Below are 17409 nucleotides of genomic sequence, written 5' to 3' on the forward strand. Positions count from 1 at the left end.
CTGGACCCCAAGTGGTCACAAAAGCAGCCTGAGGGAGTCTCTAAAACAGGATTTTTTTCAGGAATTTGGCCCTTTGGGGCTGGCATGCTGTAGCAACGGCAGAATGTCAAACTTAGTTCTACACAGAGCAAGATAAAATAGGGGAAATCCTCCAGGAATGAGCAACAGTGCAGAGCATAAATGAATGTGACAAGGTCTTTGTATTCCTGGATTTTACGGGCAGAGGGAGTGATGTGATTGTGTAGCCTGACCTCCTGTGTAACACAGGCAATGGACTCCCCTGAGTTAATGCCTGCTGAGGGTACAGCAGCAGTTCAGGGTTCAACCTTCTCCGCGCTGTGGGGCCCTGAATTTCTGGTGTACCTGATGGACTGATGTTAATCACCTCGTTAGGCTTTTAGTTGTCTTTGATGGGCATGTTGTCCAGTGGCCCTGGGGATCACAGTTTTGGAAGCAGTGAATTAGACTGAAGAAAGAAGAAGGGCTAAGGCAGGGCTTTTGACCCAACTCTGAGCTGCATTTCAGATGCTGGTAAAGAAGTTCTGCTTGCATGTCATGTACATAATTAGTTTGGTATTTATATTTATATTTATATTTATATTGCATTCTGTTTTTCTGGGTTAAAAAGAAAGGCAAGGAAAGAACTGTGATAGATGTAAGGATTTCATTTTGAGATCCATGGTTTCACTACTCCTTTCCCCTTACTTCTGTTTTTCCACCATGTGTCTTTAAGTAGGAGATGTAACAGTGATGGAAAGAGGATTGCCCATGGTTCAGTTACTGCAAACCAGCTTTGTAAGAGCACCTGACTAATTGTAGTGGGTACAATAACCATGTGTGAGCTATTGAGGCAGAATAATTTCTATGGCAATCACCTTGTTTCACCCATTCTCCTTTTGAAGTTGCAGAGGCAGTTGTGCACTGGCTGTAAGAAAAGGAGTAACAATTAATTTTTGGGAGGCTTTAGGTTGTTACTATTTCAGTACATTGTGACCACGATGAGCAGACCTCAGGCACAGGCCTGTGCAAAGCTCTGTGCAGACCAGATCTGCCTTTAAGTACATATTTTGTCTATCTTTAAGTACAAACTCGTACCTCACATATGTCAGGGCTCACAGACGTGGCTGCATTCAACCACATGATTTAATATGAGCTTCCTCATATCCCTGCTGCAGCCTTTTATAGCTTTTCTTGACTTCAGCAGAAGCAGATGCTGACTATAACCTGAAAATGAGGCACAGGTAAATAATCCTTGCTTCAGGAAAGAGAACATTACTTAACAGGCTAAAATTAGTGACTGAATCATGCAGAACCCTGCTGGGGCTGATTTTTCATCCTTGAGAAGCCCAGTGCACTGCACAGTGCACCTAAGTGCACCAAGTGATGTGTGGAGCATGCCCTGGGCACACCTGGTGAGGCTGGGAAGTGAACTGAAACCTTCAGCACTGAATCTGTATTTTACAATCTTATTTAACAGAACTCTCCCAGTAATATGAGCATGAGCAACCAGCCTGGCACTCCCAGGGATGACAGTGAGATGGGTGGAAACTTCCTAAACCCCTTCCAGAGTGAGAGTGTAAGTATTTCATTACCTGGGTTGTTGGGTTGCAAAGGTGGACCTGTATCTCTGGCCTTTTGTTTCGAAAAAGAAAATTTACAAGTTTTGTAGTGTGCTTGTAGTGCAGTGCTGTGTCTTGCATGGTTTTTAATAGCTTCTGAAAGTACAGTATTGATTTGAATAAAAAATACTGTGCAAAAGAGAGGTGAAGCTGGAAAAGGTGGGAGGCATAGATTTACTGCAGAAACTTTTCCTGGGCTATGAGATCAATGAAAAAGCAGGGTTTACACTGAAGTATGTGATGAGAGCACCAGTAGATTCCATGTTGCAAAGATGCAGAGTGCTGTTGCACCTATAAAAGGCAGAGGTTCCCACTATAGTGTTCATTCTGGGGCAAATTATGCTTTTTCTAAGAATGGATAATGGTCAAAGCAGCAAAATGTGGTGTAAACAGTTCACAGAGCAGGACTGTGGTATTGTCATAGTTGTGTGCCTGAAGCTGGGTTTCTAAATCCACGTCTAGGTCCCTGAATAGGAGAGTAACCTCATTACCTATGCCAGTGGTGAACTGCAGCTCAATAAACAGCTTCTGTTGGATCACAGCATAGTTGAGTTCCATGGAAAATTTCATGGGAATCAGATTTTAGGGCTTTTGGGAGGTTTTCTTTTTTAGCTAGTGAAAAGGAAGAGATTCTCTCAGTTAGCTGTTGGTGGGCACACATTCAGGTTGTGTGGAGTGTTGAAGAAAACTGTCATACACAACCTAAAAAGAGCAATGTTTAATATCTGCCAAAATGGCAGTAAACTCAGAACCTTCATGAAATGTGGTCCCCGTTCCCAGCAGCCCTTGGCTCCCAATCTGGCACACTCTGCTGTGCTGAGGGCAGGCAGGGTCACTGAAACAGGGCTGTGGGAACAAGAGCAATCAGTGGTACTCCAGAGAAAATCTGTGTTCCCAGACATTTGCTGGGTTCTGGGTGTTTTTGTGCTGCCTGGAAGAGCCAGGGGCTTGGATTCCTAAGGGCTTTGTTGAGATGTGTGCCTGCAAGGCAGGAGTGACACATGCCTGTCTGCTCCCAGGGACTGCTGTCTCTCTGACATGGGTTGCTCTGTTGCCCTGGGGAACTGCTTTGCTTTCTGATCCATATTTTGCCACTTGGCTGCTCAGAATAGGCGTTATCATGGAGTCCTTTCTCCAGTAGATTTGCTCTTCAGTTCACCGGGAATTTTGGTTAGGGGTGGGTAACAATGCAGGGCTTAATAACAAGTTAAAAATCCTAAACACCTTGAGACCGTGGTTTGACTTCTTTCCCAAAGTGATCCCCCAGATACCCTGGCTCAGATACAGGAAATTACTTGAGCAGGTGCTTTGCCTTAAGCCTTGGAGCTGGTAGTCAGACCTGTGTAGTTTATGTGAGGGGGAAGACCCATCTAAAATGTTTTTTCTATGTGCTTAGACACTTGGAAATGGCCAGCTTGGAAGTCAAGACTTGGCAGGATATTTGTGGCACATGTGGTTTTGCACAGGCAAATTTATATTTCCTTTTTCTTATCTTCCTGCATTTGAACATTTTCCTCTGCTTAGAGGATTTTAGGCCAAATTAGGTGTTTTATGCAGTCCACAGTTTTCAATTTAAGAACAAATTATGTTGATAGATGTGCATTTCTTCTAGGCGTTGTGGTGTCCCTTTAATGAAGCACTGCTAACCTGAGGGTAGCTGTAGCTTGGGTAAAGGCTGCAGTTCAGTTTGTGTCACTGCAATAGTGTGATGAGGTGATTGAATTTTTGGTTCACATAAAGGAGAATGACCACTGGTCCCTGATTCAGCTTGCCCCCCCTAAAATTGCTAACACAAAATAATACAGACCAAAAGCCTAATTTAATCACAGTCATACATATCTTTGCTTCTTTCTTCCCATAAAGTAATAAAAAAATTCTCCAAAATCTTCCTGTGGTTCAGCTACGCATGAGTGCAGCCAGTCTACCTGAGACTAGGCACCTGCCTAGGTAAATTCCCCAGTAGCCAGCATTGGCCAGGAAAGGGTGTGGAAAGCCTCAGTAAGGCATCAGCTCATCACAGCACCCAGGTAACACCAAAACAGCCCTTAGGAGTTGCCTTTGTCAGCAGTAGCCATATTTTTGCATGAGAGAAGCACAACAGAAGTTCTGAGGACACAAACTGAACTACAGCCCCAGCAGAGGCTCCAGCAGGAATTCAGCAGGGAGCTGAAGGAGCCCTGAACCCATTGCTGCGGTCCAGGCGTGGATGTAGCTACCTGGGGTGGGGGAGTAAATGTTTGTTAAAATGTGGATTCCTCTTTTCCAGTACTCCCCTAGCATGACAATGAGTGTGTGACCTGTTCACAAGTGTTGCCGTGAAGACCACAGTGAGTTGGCCCTCTCCCGAGAGCTACCGCAGAAGAAAATGATTCGTCCCAGTGTACAGTTTAACTAAAGGATCTCAGACACAATCAGACCCACCTGTTTTTTTTTCCTACCATCTCCCCCGTTTTGTCAAAAAGTGGGTCCCAAACATGCTTGAGACAACTGTAAAGAGTGGCATGAGAGAAGTGCCCGAGGTGGAGCTGCAAGCGCCTGTCTGTGTGTGTACATGTGTGGGTCGGCGTGGGGTGTGTGTGTGTGACACAAAGCGCACACACACACACACAGACCCCAGGACATTGTAAAATAGTATCACATGACATCTTACGTAGCAATCCGAAGTAGGGACTTTTATTCCATTTCTTTTTTTTTTTTTCACGTTTACATTTTAATTATTAAAATTTGCTTTCCCTCTCCCCTCCTGAACTGTTTTATGTTGCATACATCACTGCTTTATAAGTTATTTTTTAAGTTGAACTCAAAGGATAAATTCTTTTGATTTTGTTAGTGTCTGCCATTATGGATAGGAATAAAATTGCTTAGACGAGCTTTCATTAACTTTTGTTTGATACCAGCTACCCTGTGAATCATGAGTTGTACTGTCTCAAGAAATAGAAGAAAGCTCATCTTAATTTTTTGGAGAAATTTAATAACTTCCACCTAGTTTGGGGATTTTTTTTGATACTTTGCCTTTAAGAGAAAAAAAATAAGCACTGAAGGTTATTTTTCTTCTTTAACTGAAGCCTAATATCTGCAATACCTATTTTAAATGGAAGCCTGAATTTGATACAAGCTTCTGAGTTTATATAGAGTACTATAAGGTTACTGTAAGTGAGCTCCAATTGCTATAGAATCTAGCAATAAAGTGTCAGGGCTTCTCCTGCCCTTGGAATTGAGTTTTCTATTTAGCACGGTCTTCTGTAGGGGTGGTAGTTAGTGGAAATACAGTAGAGTCCTTATCACCAAACATTTCCTAACAACTTACAATTATGTTTCCCATTTTCAGTGATTCTCAAACAAATATGAGCAAATATGATCCGTGTTCCTAATGATAACCAGTATATCCCAAGCCCATTTAGAAAATCAGGTCATCCTGCTGCTTGGGTGTGTGTTATCTACCATATCTGCCAGAATTAATTCCCCCAAAACTTTCCAGTCAGCAGCCTTTTTTTTTTTTTTTTTGGAGCCAAAATGCCACAGTAAACTTTTTATGACTACTAGCCTTGTGAGGGTGTTACCTTTTGCCATGCAGAGAAGAGGAACAAAGGTCTGGGCCCTTTTATAAGGAGGACAGACAGGTATGAAAGCTGGGGACAGAATGCAGAAAAAGGCCTAAAGGAAACTCTTCTGGAAGCATTCCCATTTCTCTTCAGGCAGAGCTCTGAAACCAAGATTATGGTACATTTACTTAGATTTTCAGCTCCCCCAAGAAAAATAAGTTTTCAGTTTGTAGTGATACAAAGGCTGATGATCAGCAGTGCAGGCACAAAGTGGCTCAGCAGAAATTCGTGCCACAGACAAACAGCAAATTCCTGTCCTTGGACTTAAATCTAGAAGAGCCACTTGGCAGAGGAGGAGCAGTTCTGGGATGTCCACGTGAAAGGGGATTTTTTTTTGAGGAACTTGTGATAAAGGAACATATGTGATGGCAGCTGAACGTAACGGGATGTGTAAGGAATACTGCAATCTCCTAACTCGTTATTTCCATATATTATATGTGTATAATATATGGAAATAAAAAGATTTAACACTTTACTCTCCTGTTGGGCCTATTCAAAGATGAAAATCTCAGAGGATTAAAATTATGTTGAAGTATCAAAGATTTTGGTAGCATTACTTTTTATTAAGAACGACTTGATTAGATGTAAACATAACCTAGGTAGTCATTATATGGTTTTGTAGACTGTATTCCCATTGATTAAGAAGGTCACATTCATTTGCCTGTCTTTGGAAAACACTTTGTTGCTGTCTCCAAAGATGCTGGCAGACCCTGCTATTGGCTTGAGTCACAAACACAAAATCAGGTGTAATCTCCTCAGACCCTTTGCTGTTGTCACTAACACCGCTGGGGTGGCCCCAGTACACCCAGAGTCCAGGTGTCCTTGCAGCCTGTGTTTGCCACCTCTATTATCTGTGGTAGCCTTCCAGGGACCCGAGGACTTTTTCTGGCCCAGTTCCAGTCAAGATTATGTCACTGCTTATGGACTAAGGTAGATGGGAAGAGTGCATCAAGTGCCAAGGCCCATTCCCCAGGTCAGTGAGCTGTCAGGCACCTTGGAAGGATGGAAGTCTGATCATTAAACCTGTGCAAGGAATTGCTGACACAGATTGGATGTCATTACCAAAAATGTTATCCTCATTTTTATACAAGACCATAACATCCTTTCAGCACGTAATTCAGTCACTGTGTCCTGCGTTTCTCATTTCCATACCCACATAGCCTCACAGGCAGCAGGTGATGTCACTAATGCTTTGTCCAAGCCTTTACCCAGCCTCAGCCAGGCTTTGGAGAGGCCAGGTTCTGCAGCTGAACCATTAGAAAACAATCTTAAGTGCTAATCACTCAACTTCAAAATTACACCTTTGGATTATTTTTTTATTAATATGCACAGGGCTTTTTGCTTGTTCATTTTTCTTTCTTTTGCTTACAAATCCGTGTAGGATTTTCATGGTATCAGGAGCATCAATATGGGAAGAAAGACTATTCCCAAGCGGTTTTTGCTCCCACTTACATTTCTTATGCTCCAGATACCAGGAGCAATGTAACTGCTGTTTGGTTCTGTCCTTATGCAACAGTATTGTTGATGATGTCAGAATTTGTCCAGCTCTGTGAGGAATTTTGTTTTAAGTGGTGCGGGATAGATCCTCTCACACTAGGTTTTTAGACAGATCTTGCTCTTTAGTATAGAAATAAATAGATGGTGATTCTGTAAATGGGTCTTTCAGGCAAGGTTGAAGTAAGCCTTCTTAAAAGCAGAAGTGATTAAATCTTAGAGTAGCAGAAATGAAGAATAAGGGATTTCTTATGCTGTAAGAACTCTTGCAAATATTCTGGCTTTGTAGAAATCAGCTGAAACTGGATTCACTTGTGAACTTCACAGTGAAACCAGGGTCTTACCTGCTGCTTAAACCTATGGAAAGAGTGTTCAGATCCAGATTTATCTCCATGTCACCCAGATTTTATTGCCATGTCTAAGTCTTGTAGGCAAGAACAGGGTTTGGAGCAAGGAAGAAGCTGTCCGAATCACAGGTAAAGCATGTGGCCTGGCATGCATTAGCAAAACACCTGGATATTTGCATGTAGGGACTAAGTTATTTTCTTAATTACTGGAAAATGAGGAAAAACTGCAGTTGCACTCCCTCCCCGCCAAAAAATTCCATTTTTTATTTGGAAGGCCTCTGGTAGCAGAGCCCCAGCCACCCAACAGGTCACGTGTTCAGAGACAGTAACAACTGTCAGCCTGTTCCCCATAATGGAGGATTAAATGTTCCATGTCCCAGGACATCCAGCTGTTCCTGTCCTTTCCAACAGGAATACTCAATGAGAGATATATAGGCTAATCATTTATTTTAAATCATTCCAGTTGGGAAAAAGTGAATGGAAGCTTGCTTCTTTAAGGATGCATCAAAGGACAGCTTCTTCAACTACCTAAAACCAACTGAACTTTCCTCTGTTCTGTGGCTAACAAATGCAATACTGCATGTGCAATTGATTTGGAATGAGGTTTAAGGAGGGACCAGCTGTTACAATATTTAGTGTCGATTACTTTATTCAAAAGGACTTTCCAGCTGATACCTGTTGCACAGATTTCTATTTCTGTATCAGTTAATTAAATGTTTTCCCCTGTTCCTAGTCAGCTCTGATCCATTGCTGTTCTTATGTTGTTCTTCTGGTGCCTAAGTATGAACTGGATTCTTCAGAAATTGACATTTGCATTTCAAGAACATAAAATATACCTTAATAATGTAAAAAGTAGAGGTAAATTTACTTCTTCTGTAATTCACTGTAAGTGGTGATACAACTGTGGGTCCTGTCCCAGACACACTTGGGTTTGCTCAGGCCTTAAGGATGGGAATGCTGACAAAGTGCATCTTTCAAATAAACCCCTAAAAGCTATTTCAACACTGACATCTCACACTGAGGAGGCAATTCATGATTCAGTGATCCAAAACAATTGTAAAAATTCAGAGATAAATTAGTTACATTTCAATTTTACTGTATGCAGTTCTCTCTACTTTTCAGATATTATTGGCACAATCCTATAAACTGCTGCTTGTGCCACTTCTGCTGAAACTTTGATGAAACCACTCACACAAGGTCATTTTTTGGAGAGGATTCCACCTTAGTCTGGGTCAAATACATACCTCACCTGTGGTGTGACATTATTTGGCAGATGTAAAAACTGAGTATATAGAGCAAAACACAGAGGGTCTGTTGAAATTACTGAAATGATATTTCAATCTGGAAAATGAGAAAAGATAATTTAAAATACTGCTTTGCACTCCTGTATAGTGTCTACATATTGGAAACAAATTACAGTACCAAATCTAGAAAAAATAAATAGATCATCTACTCAGCACATGAAAATTCTGATCCTGCCAACAGCTTCACCTTGGTTTGAAATTGAGCCTGCACATAGTTAATTTTAAACAGATCTAAGAACACAGGTAGTATCCTTCAGGAAAGTAGAAAAGTAGGACTGTAATAATCTAAACCCATGCTTGAACATGGAGAGTCTAGAGCTCAAATTAAGTCTTTCCTAAGCAGACATTATTTGACAGGTTTTACCAGTGCAGGAGCATGTTTATGTATCGATAGTACTGACATGCGGAACAGATTTGGCTTTCTTCTGTTTCTTACTTTATTAGAGCTTTGTTCACTATTACATGAACTATTTCTGTGACTTCGTTCTTCCATCTTGTTTTCAATTGTGCGGCCATAGTTCCCCTCAACACAGCCAACAGCTTTGCAGTTTTAGTCCAAACTTCTGTTTGGTCGCTGTTCTTTTTTAAGCTTAAAATGTGTAAGAAAACCTCTCATGTAATGGGAAAACTTGCCATAAAAATGTATAAAGGTTTTCTTGGGTACATGTTTTCAAATTGAATAAATGCAGTTTTCAGTTATAATTTGAAATGGTCACTTTCTAGCCACTATTTCAGTTTTGTGTGAAAAAGAAATGGAGAGAGAAAATCATCTTGATTTTTTCTTTATTTGAATTCAGCATTGTAAATATTTGCTGAAAGACATGATTTTGGGGGAAGCCAGATCAAAAAGAGATTTGCTGCCTAGTTGCTATAAATAATACAGCTGGACTTGATGTTGAAAGCTCCTTCCACATCCCCAAAGTGTACTGCTTGACGTCGTCTGATTTGTGTGACCTTGTACAAAGCCTGATTCACAAATAGGGGTTTAATTTGCCTGATGAGTGTTTTCAGTGTGTCTTGTGGATGATTCAGGGTTCTGTGGTCACAGAAGAGTGGTCGAGCAGGCTTGTTCCCAGGTTAGGTGGCTCAGGACTGGGTAATTATCCACCAGAAACAAGGTGTTAGTTCGCTACCTCGCTGTTCTCTTGAGAACTTGCACAACTCTTCTTGCTGTTAGGTTCTGGGGATCCTTTTAAGATTTTACAATGCTGAGACAAGAGGCTGAATTTTGCTAAGAGAAAATTCTGGCAGTTTTTAGCATCAGTTGTAGGGAAACAGCACAAAACATGGGGATTTAGAAAGGTGATGTGTTTTCAATGCCCTGGGTGAACTAGGAAATAGACTGTACAACCTAGGAGTTTGGGCTGTTACAGAGATACTGAAATCATCAGTAATTGCTTTTGATGGGAAAATATATTGCTGTGGAACAACTGCTCTGATCCTTGAGGAGTCAAATTGTCAGCTGGATGAACTGGATATTTTAGGCTTTATTTCTGTTGTTTTAATCTTCATGTTTTACCCTCTCTCACTTGGACTTCCCCATTAAATGTACTGGGCCAGATCTTTGCACAAAAATAAGAGCATTTTGCCCAACAAACTTGCAGGAAGTTGTTCACATCTATAACGAGAGCCCTGCCGTAGAGAGTTTATTTCATTAGAGTGAAATAGAGCATAACACTAGATAAGGAGTGGCACTGCAGCATCCCAAGAGTTCTCACTGCTCCAGATCAGGAAAGTTAGCATCCCACATGCTCACAAATTAGATGAGATGGCTCCTAACAATGATAGAAAATAGCTTGAAAGAAAAGCTGATTCTTGTCGTGCAGACTGGAGGAAAGTAAAATCCTAAATACAGGATATATTCCATTGAGGTAGAAGTTTACTGAAGCCCTCTGTAACAGAAGCAAGGAGCACATCCAGTGGTTTAGTGGGAAAGCAAAGTGGTGCTACCAAATTGTTGTCAATAAACATAAGATCCAAAAGCAGGTACAAGCTATTTTCATTTTCATTTTTCTAGTCTCTTTTATTTTTTCTGATTATGTTGTAGTTTTGATTTGATTTGCATTTACATTAATGGATAAGGAAGAGAACACAAGTTCCTAAAGTAGGGCTGGAATGAATTAGGGCTGGAATTAGAGACATGGAAGAGTGGTGTGAGTAAAGCTGGAGTTTTCCATTAGTTAAAAATCAAGTGAATTTTTATACTACTATTTTTCCAGGACAAAAAACATCCATACAATAAACTTTGGCTCTGTCATGGCTGTTTGAGAAGTGTGAATACAATTGCTGTGTGTGCTTTGAGACCAGTTTTGAGGCTTTTGGTTTTTTGGTTTTTTTTTTTTTTTTTGCAAGTATCCCCTTGGAGTACATCTATTTTGTGCATGTTTGGCTAAAACCACAAAAAACAAACCACATCTATTTAATGGATTGGTGTACACACATCTGGTTCTGGTGGGAAGAGGAGGAAGATTTGATAGCTGGTGGGTTAGCATATTTATGTGAATTACTGACAGCATTGGTAAACTATTGTCAACTTTGTCCACATTGCACAAGATTCTGTGTGTTGTCTACTGCTGGTGTTATAACCTGGGTGATCCATGCATATCCTGTAAATTCCTGTAGGTTTTGTGTAAGAAATTTTGTCACCACTGCTTGCTACTGTAAATTCTTGTTTTGAAGCAACAGGTGGCATTTGACTGTACAGCCATGTGTATTATATACTGCAACAGTCCTTGTTCTGTCCTCTGAACTCGCTGTCCACATAGAGTTGAAGCTCTGTTAAGCACGCTTAGTGGTTTCAGAATTTATTTCAAACAGCAGATCTATAAGCCATTTACAGGAATATTCAATGTAATGTAAGAGATTTCAACCCAGTTCGTATCCTTGTCTGAGAGCTTGGGGTTGGATTGGAGCAGGCATCCCAGGTGCCTGTGCCTGCTCACCTGAGAGGTGTCACACCTGTGCAGGTGTCCCCCGGCAAAGGGGTGCCCCAGGCACAGCACCTGGGCAGGCTGCTGCTTTACAAAGATGTGTGACCTGGTGTCTCTTTTATTCCCCAAACACTGCACCAGTGCTAAGACAGAAGCCCATCTCTAAGGGCATACAGGAGGCTGCCCAGCGCTGCCTGGGGATTGTGTCCTCATCCCCACCCACTGCAGGCTTTACCTGAGGTGGTGTTTTAAGGAGATTTGAACTCTCTGTCTCTACCAAGAGAGAAAAATAACCTGAATTCTGGGACTCTGCATTCTTTTTTTACAGTATTTTATGATATACAACAAAGATCTGAAAATGTCTGTGTTCTTTGCTGGTTTCTGACATCAAAAGTTCAAGTCCTGTCTAGTCTGAAAGGCAATGATGGGAAAACTGAAGAAGCTTAGAAAGTTGAAGGGGATTCTTACTTCGATTATTTTAAATTCTGTGTTTCTATTGATAGTTTAATCAAATGACTAGGCTAATCTTTAGAATCAAGGCAGTCTTAATGACTTCTCACCTTCACCCTTTCATGTAAGACTTTGAGAACTTGCAATAAGTGTTCCTCATGCTTACAGTCCAATTTGTACATAAATTCCCTGTATTTCTAAGATCAAAAAATATTTCTACAGTTACTTCTGCCCTTTACAGAGAATAACAGGGCAATCCCAGTCCCATAATCCCAAGTATTTGTAGGTGTATTTTAGACAAAGAATGACTTTCAACATCATAAATAAAACTAATGTTCAGTGTTCCAGTCTCTGGAAGTAAAGAAAACCTCAGTAATTTTGCAAACCAGCAAGAATGAAACTTGTCTATATAAATATTAATGTAGAAAGTGCATGCAAAACTTGATACTGCCTCTGACCTTAATCATTACTATTGATACTATTGGGGATCTCACAAATGTGTGTTTCAGAACGCTGTATTTCTTCTCAGTGTGTGCTTCATCCTCATTACCAACAGCTCCTGCAGAGAGCCAGTCCATGCCGTAGCCAAGGCATGGGGATGCAGAACTCCACAGCACCATGAATACATGGACATGTGTGCATGTTGTGTTAGGATGAGTAACCACTGCAGCTGCAAACCCCTCCAGACCTTGTGTGTAACTCTCCAGGGCAGCCTCTGGGATGTTTTGGGAGGGCTGCAGTCCCTGTGGACGAGAGCCGCTCAGCAGCGCTCCCAGACCAAGTGGCTCCAGGTCTTGCTTTGGGGGATCATCATGAACTCAAGCCTCACTGTTTCATGTGTGACAAGCTCCTTGCCAGACTGTGAGCTGCAAAGGCACGGATGGTGTGGGTCACTGACCCAAAGCGTGTCCGGCTTTGAACCTCAGGCAGGGCTGTGACAGACTGGATTGTCATGGTGATACTGTGCCACCACATCAGACTTGTTTCCGCTCCATGCTGTGGCCTGATTCATCCTGCCCTAATTTCAGCTGCCTAAAAATTACCAGCCTGGGTCTTGTGTGTAAGGCAGAGGAGGGACACGAGCGGAGATGCCTCTGGAAGATTGCATTATGGCATCAGTTGCCCTCACCACTGATGAACGGCTGGAATTAGGTGGGATGAATCCAAGTGTTTACAATTGGCTTCTCACACCTCTACACAAAAGTGTATTTATTCGAGCTTGGAAGGGGCAAGAATAATGCAGCTCCTTTGAACCTGAATCCAAGTGACTTACAGATGACTTTCTGAATTCAATCTCAAACATGAGACTTCTGCCCTGTAGTGCTATTTTCTGTATTTCTGCTTTGATTTTAATGAACAGCTATAGCTTGAGCTTGCAACTTGTTGGAACATTTCTAGAGGGATTAGCCCTGCCTAGGAATCCTCACCTTTATTTGTTAAGTGGGCTTCCTCGTTACCTGCACTGATTTTCATTGCAAGCAACACATGAAGAAACCATTGCATACATCAGTCAACACCAGCGACAGCATATGCAGCTTTTAAATTCAGCTGTGGGCTTGTAACTAAGGTATTAATGTTCATACTTTCCAGGTGTGGCTACAGATTCCTTTCCAGAGAGCTTTAAGGAATAAATCTAGGAGGTCCTCACTGAGGATTGTGAGAACACATGTAGTAATGGCAGTTGATGATAGGTTTTATTGGGGGAAACTTGCGATAAATGTGTTGGGATTTAATGTGCTGGTTTGGAGATGAGGGAACATCCCATATGTCAAATAGAGCAGATGTTGCAGGCAGCGTTACTGTGGGTTAGCAGAGCTACTTCCAGCAGGCTCCTCCTCTATTTCCCCTTGATACCTTCTTCCATTACCTGCCAGTACGAAGTCCTGACAGCAGTTGTGCCAGTTCTTGCTGCGAGCTGAGGAAAGCTCAAGAGAAAAAACTCAAATGTTGTAGCTGCACCTTTCACCTTCATCAAGTGTCTGCATTCTTAGAGCTGGGCTGGGACAGCAGTCGCCTCCACAGTTGCCCTGTAACTTCATCACACAAAAGTGGGGGGTCACTTTTTATGAGTTTAACAGAAGCAGTATTGATCCATTCACTTTATTTCCTAAGTTGTGAGTCATTTGCTGTTGGAAATTATACACATCTTGTGTAGCTATGAATGGAAAAATTGAGATTTGTTTCTTATGATGAGCTGGTACAACTCCTGCTCTGCTGTTCAATATTTTTGAGTGCTGAAGTTAACCAAAATGCTACCTTTATAGATTATCTCAGCCTCAACTCTGCATGAAAATGGGTGTGAATTTCCAGTTGCTGTTCCTGGTTTCTCTGTGAATTCTGAGCCAAAGGTAAAGCAGTGGGAAAAATTGTTGTGGCAGCCGCTCACTGACAGCTTTTCAGATGCTTAAAGCCGTTCTGTCTGTCATCTGACAGTGTTCCAGTGTTCTCACTGGGTCACCATGTTGTTGTCAGCTAGTGCAGGAAAGGTGGATGAGCTCACCACCCGGGAAGAGTAGAAATGTAGCAAGTAATGAGCTGTGTTCTCCAACAGTCCTTTATTTGTAGAGCTTCACTTTCAATTAACATTTGTACCTTCAGTTGTTATTGTACCGTTCACTATCTTGAGGTGGTATGAGCAGAAATATATGAATATATATAATTTACCAGAAATATAGGCTTGTATTGTGCCTTTGTAATTCTCTTCAGCTTCAGTATATGTACGCTACAAGCAGACGAACTTCCTCCCTCTTTTGGGGTGTTCTTTACTACACCAGTAGCTGATGGCTTCATTAATGCTGGCTCTTTTAGTCTTCTGGGGCTAACATTTCTGTTTTTCTGAGTGAAAATGCCATAGTGCCCTCAGCAGACATAAGCACAATGACATAAACTGCAGTGCATGCTGTCTCTTAGCTTCTCTCTACACGTGCTTGCATGTTGGAAAATCTGAAGAGCTGCTGTATAAATTGCTACATTATTTACCCAATACAGGTGGTTTTCTGCATCCCTTTTTTGCTCAAAACTCCTATTAACTCAGAAGTTAGTGATGGCTCAAAGGGGGTTTTGGAAGCACAAAGGATGCAGGAAGCAACTCTTCCGTAGTTTACAGGCTGCTATAAATGTCTTTTCAGCAACGAAATGTAGCATTTTAGCAGTAATTTCCTAGTGAAAACACTGAGCGTGCTTATCACTTAAGATTTTAAGAAAAAAAGTGTCAGACTGTGTAATTGTATCTCATATAATTTTGACAGAACCAGTTTTATCTACGTGTTCATGCTATACCAACCAACACAGACCTGAAAGGTGACAGCCATGTTTTTGTTACACAAGAAGTCACAGTTTTCCAGAGGTTCTGTTTTGATTTTTTGTTTCTTTACCACATTTTCACTGCAGAGGTATTTTTCTATATATTTACCTGAGGCTTCCTTTCACCAACCAAAAGAATCTGTAGCCCTCTGCACTGTGAAAGGCAAAGCCCTGTGGAGAGACACGGGCTTCGCACTTGCCCAGCAAATTAGCAGAAATTTCACCCAAGCCATAAAAGCCTCTTATGTTAATCTCTGTTTATGTAATTAAAGCAATTAGGGATAGGAGCTTCAGGAATAATGAGGTCTCTCTATCCTGCATTTACTCTCTCTGTGCTTCATAGGGATTTAAGGGTTCTTTTTTCAAGGCTCAGCTGTGTCTCTTCAAACCAGTGCAGTCTAAGCATCGTGTGAGATGCGGTTTATGGAGATAGCATTGGAGCGTGAAAGATTTACTTCTGGTAGCAAGGAAAAACATGTGTCCCTGTGGACATGGACACTTGCAAACAAGTCTGATACCAAGAACTAAAACAAATACATTCAAGATGGTACCAGTACATCAGACTCTGTTCTACAGTGGGGTTTTTAGCTTTTGTCATTTGTATTTTATTTTGTGAAAAAAGGAGTTGGGGGGATCTCAGATCACATGGGGAATATTAGAAGTATATCACTCAACAATCATTTTATAAAGTCTAACTTCAAAATGCACTATGATTTATTACAAAAGTATATTTTCTTCTGTTTGCCGACATGGTGGTTCCATTTTGTGATAAGTTAAACTCAGCAGTTAATTTGTTGCACTGCCTGGCTGCATGAATTCATCCAGTGTACATACGTACCTGTGCAGCATTACTTTTGGGGTTTGTATTTGAATTTGCAGTATTGATTATTATTTTTGTATTTTACTTTGCCTCTGTTATTGGAATTGTAGTAAACATAATTTATACATATGATTTTACAACTGTTTTGCAACTGAAAAGTCTCCTTTAAATTGTAAAGTTTTATTGATGGATACTCATTAAAATGGTATAAGAATTATATTAACAATTGTTTTGTGTTTTGATGCTCTCTGTACATAAATATATGTCTATTTATCTGTTTAATGGTGCTTGTGTCTTGCAATTTTGGATACATTTTAGAATAAAGTTTCATTTTACAAGAAGTAGTTGTATTTTCACAAGCTGTGTCCCAAAATAACCCCACAACCAAACACCTTTTTTCCATAAATAACTAGGACTATGAAAGAAGCATACATAAAACATTTGTAACTTCAGGCAGTAATAAGTTTGTTTCTAGAACAAAAAAGTATGCTGTCTACAGAAATGCACAGCTCTATACTGCAGTTGATTTACTGCAGTAGCTGACATCTGCATTTAAAGTGTTACCAAAACGATGCATTTTGGAACACTTCTTGCTAGCTCTAAGGGCTTTACTTTACAGAAGATTTATTCACATCTAAGACTGCGCTCGTCTTTCATTAACTGGAAAAGATGCACAAAGGTGCTTCCACAAAGGCTGCCTTAGGTCCAGCTACCTTGGTGGTGATGCCACAGGTGCTGCTGAAGCTGTGCCACAGAAAGTACTTTTCAAGGGGGAAACCATTGAAAAGCACAGATCTCCTCTCTGAACTGGGGCCAGCAGCTTAATTCCTCTTTTCCAGCAGTGAAAGGAGAACAGTACAACTTGGCAGGTATTACCTGAGCACCAAAAGCTGTAAAACACTCTATTAGTCCAATGGAGACTGTGTAAGAAACTACAGGAGTCAGCTTCAGTGGTTCCTTTGCAGTCCATTGTGCTCTTTTAGTTTCCATGTCCTTTAGCTGGAGAGCAGAAGAAATGCAGCTTGTGAAGGCAGAGAATTGTTTGGGAAAGCTCAATTTAGGGTGAGTTCCCTGGCCTCACTGCCCAGGTGTGCCTACACAGTGCCCAGAGCAGGGGAAGCCACGGGCACTGCTCTTTTGGATCCCTGTTCACCAAAGGACACCCCCTGAATGAAATCCTTCCCTGAAGGCCAGGAGCTGTGCACAGCTCAGAGGTGTGATTTTGAAACACCAGCTTGCTTTCTCTTTCCCCTCACCCCAGGCACGTGTTCCCCCCCCCCACACTGCAGATTTTTCATGTGAGCAGATTTTGATTTTTCTTTGCCCCCCTGTGATGCCAGCAGCTTTGCAGCTCCTCATCTCACAGCAAACAAGAGATCTGTAACAGGCCAGGCACCCAATCACTGGAACTGTGCTAACAGAAGTGCAGAAAGCCACCCGTGGAAGAACAACAAATCAGCATTATCTTAGAGAATGCCTGAGTGTGACAAGGTAAACCTGAACACAAATTTATAAATTACTGGCCTAGGCAGGCAAAACA

At 41.4% G+C, this 17409-nt stretch overlaps 1 protein-coding gene across 4 annotated transcripts in view; it reads left to right on the plus strand.

Annotated features, from left to right (window-relative positions):
* The window catches only part of SSBP2 (single stranded DNA binding protein 2), a 134699-nt gene extending 118493 nt beyond the window's left edge, over positions 1 to 16206 (plus strand). For all 4 annotated transcript variants that reach the window (XM_039566488.1, XM_039566486.1, XM_039566487.1 and 1 more), the window contains 2 exons: positions 1478 to 1576; positions 3886 to 16206. In XM_039566488.1, the coding sequence (XP_039422422.1) occupies positions 1478 to 1576; positions 3886 to 3915 (129 nt within the window). In that variant the 3' untranslated portion in view covers positions 3916 to 16206. The remainder of the gene's footprint in view (positions 1 to 1477; positions 1577 to 3885) is intronic.
* Positions 16207 to 17409: the final 1203 nt, after the last annotated feature.

The sequence above is a fragment of the Corvus cornix genome, chromosome Z (genome assembly GCF_000738735.6).
Source record: "Corvus cornix cornix isolate S_Up_H32 chromosome Z, ASM73873v5, whole genome shotgun sequence".
NCBI classification, from domain to species: Eukaryota; Metazoa; Chordata; class Aves; order Passeriformes; family Corvidae; genus Corvus; species Corvus cornix.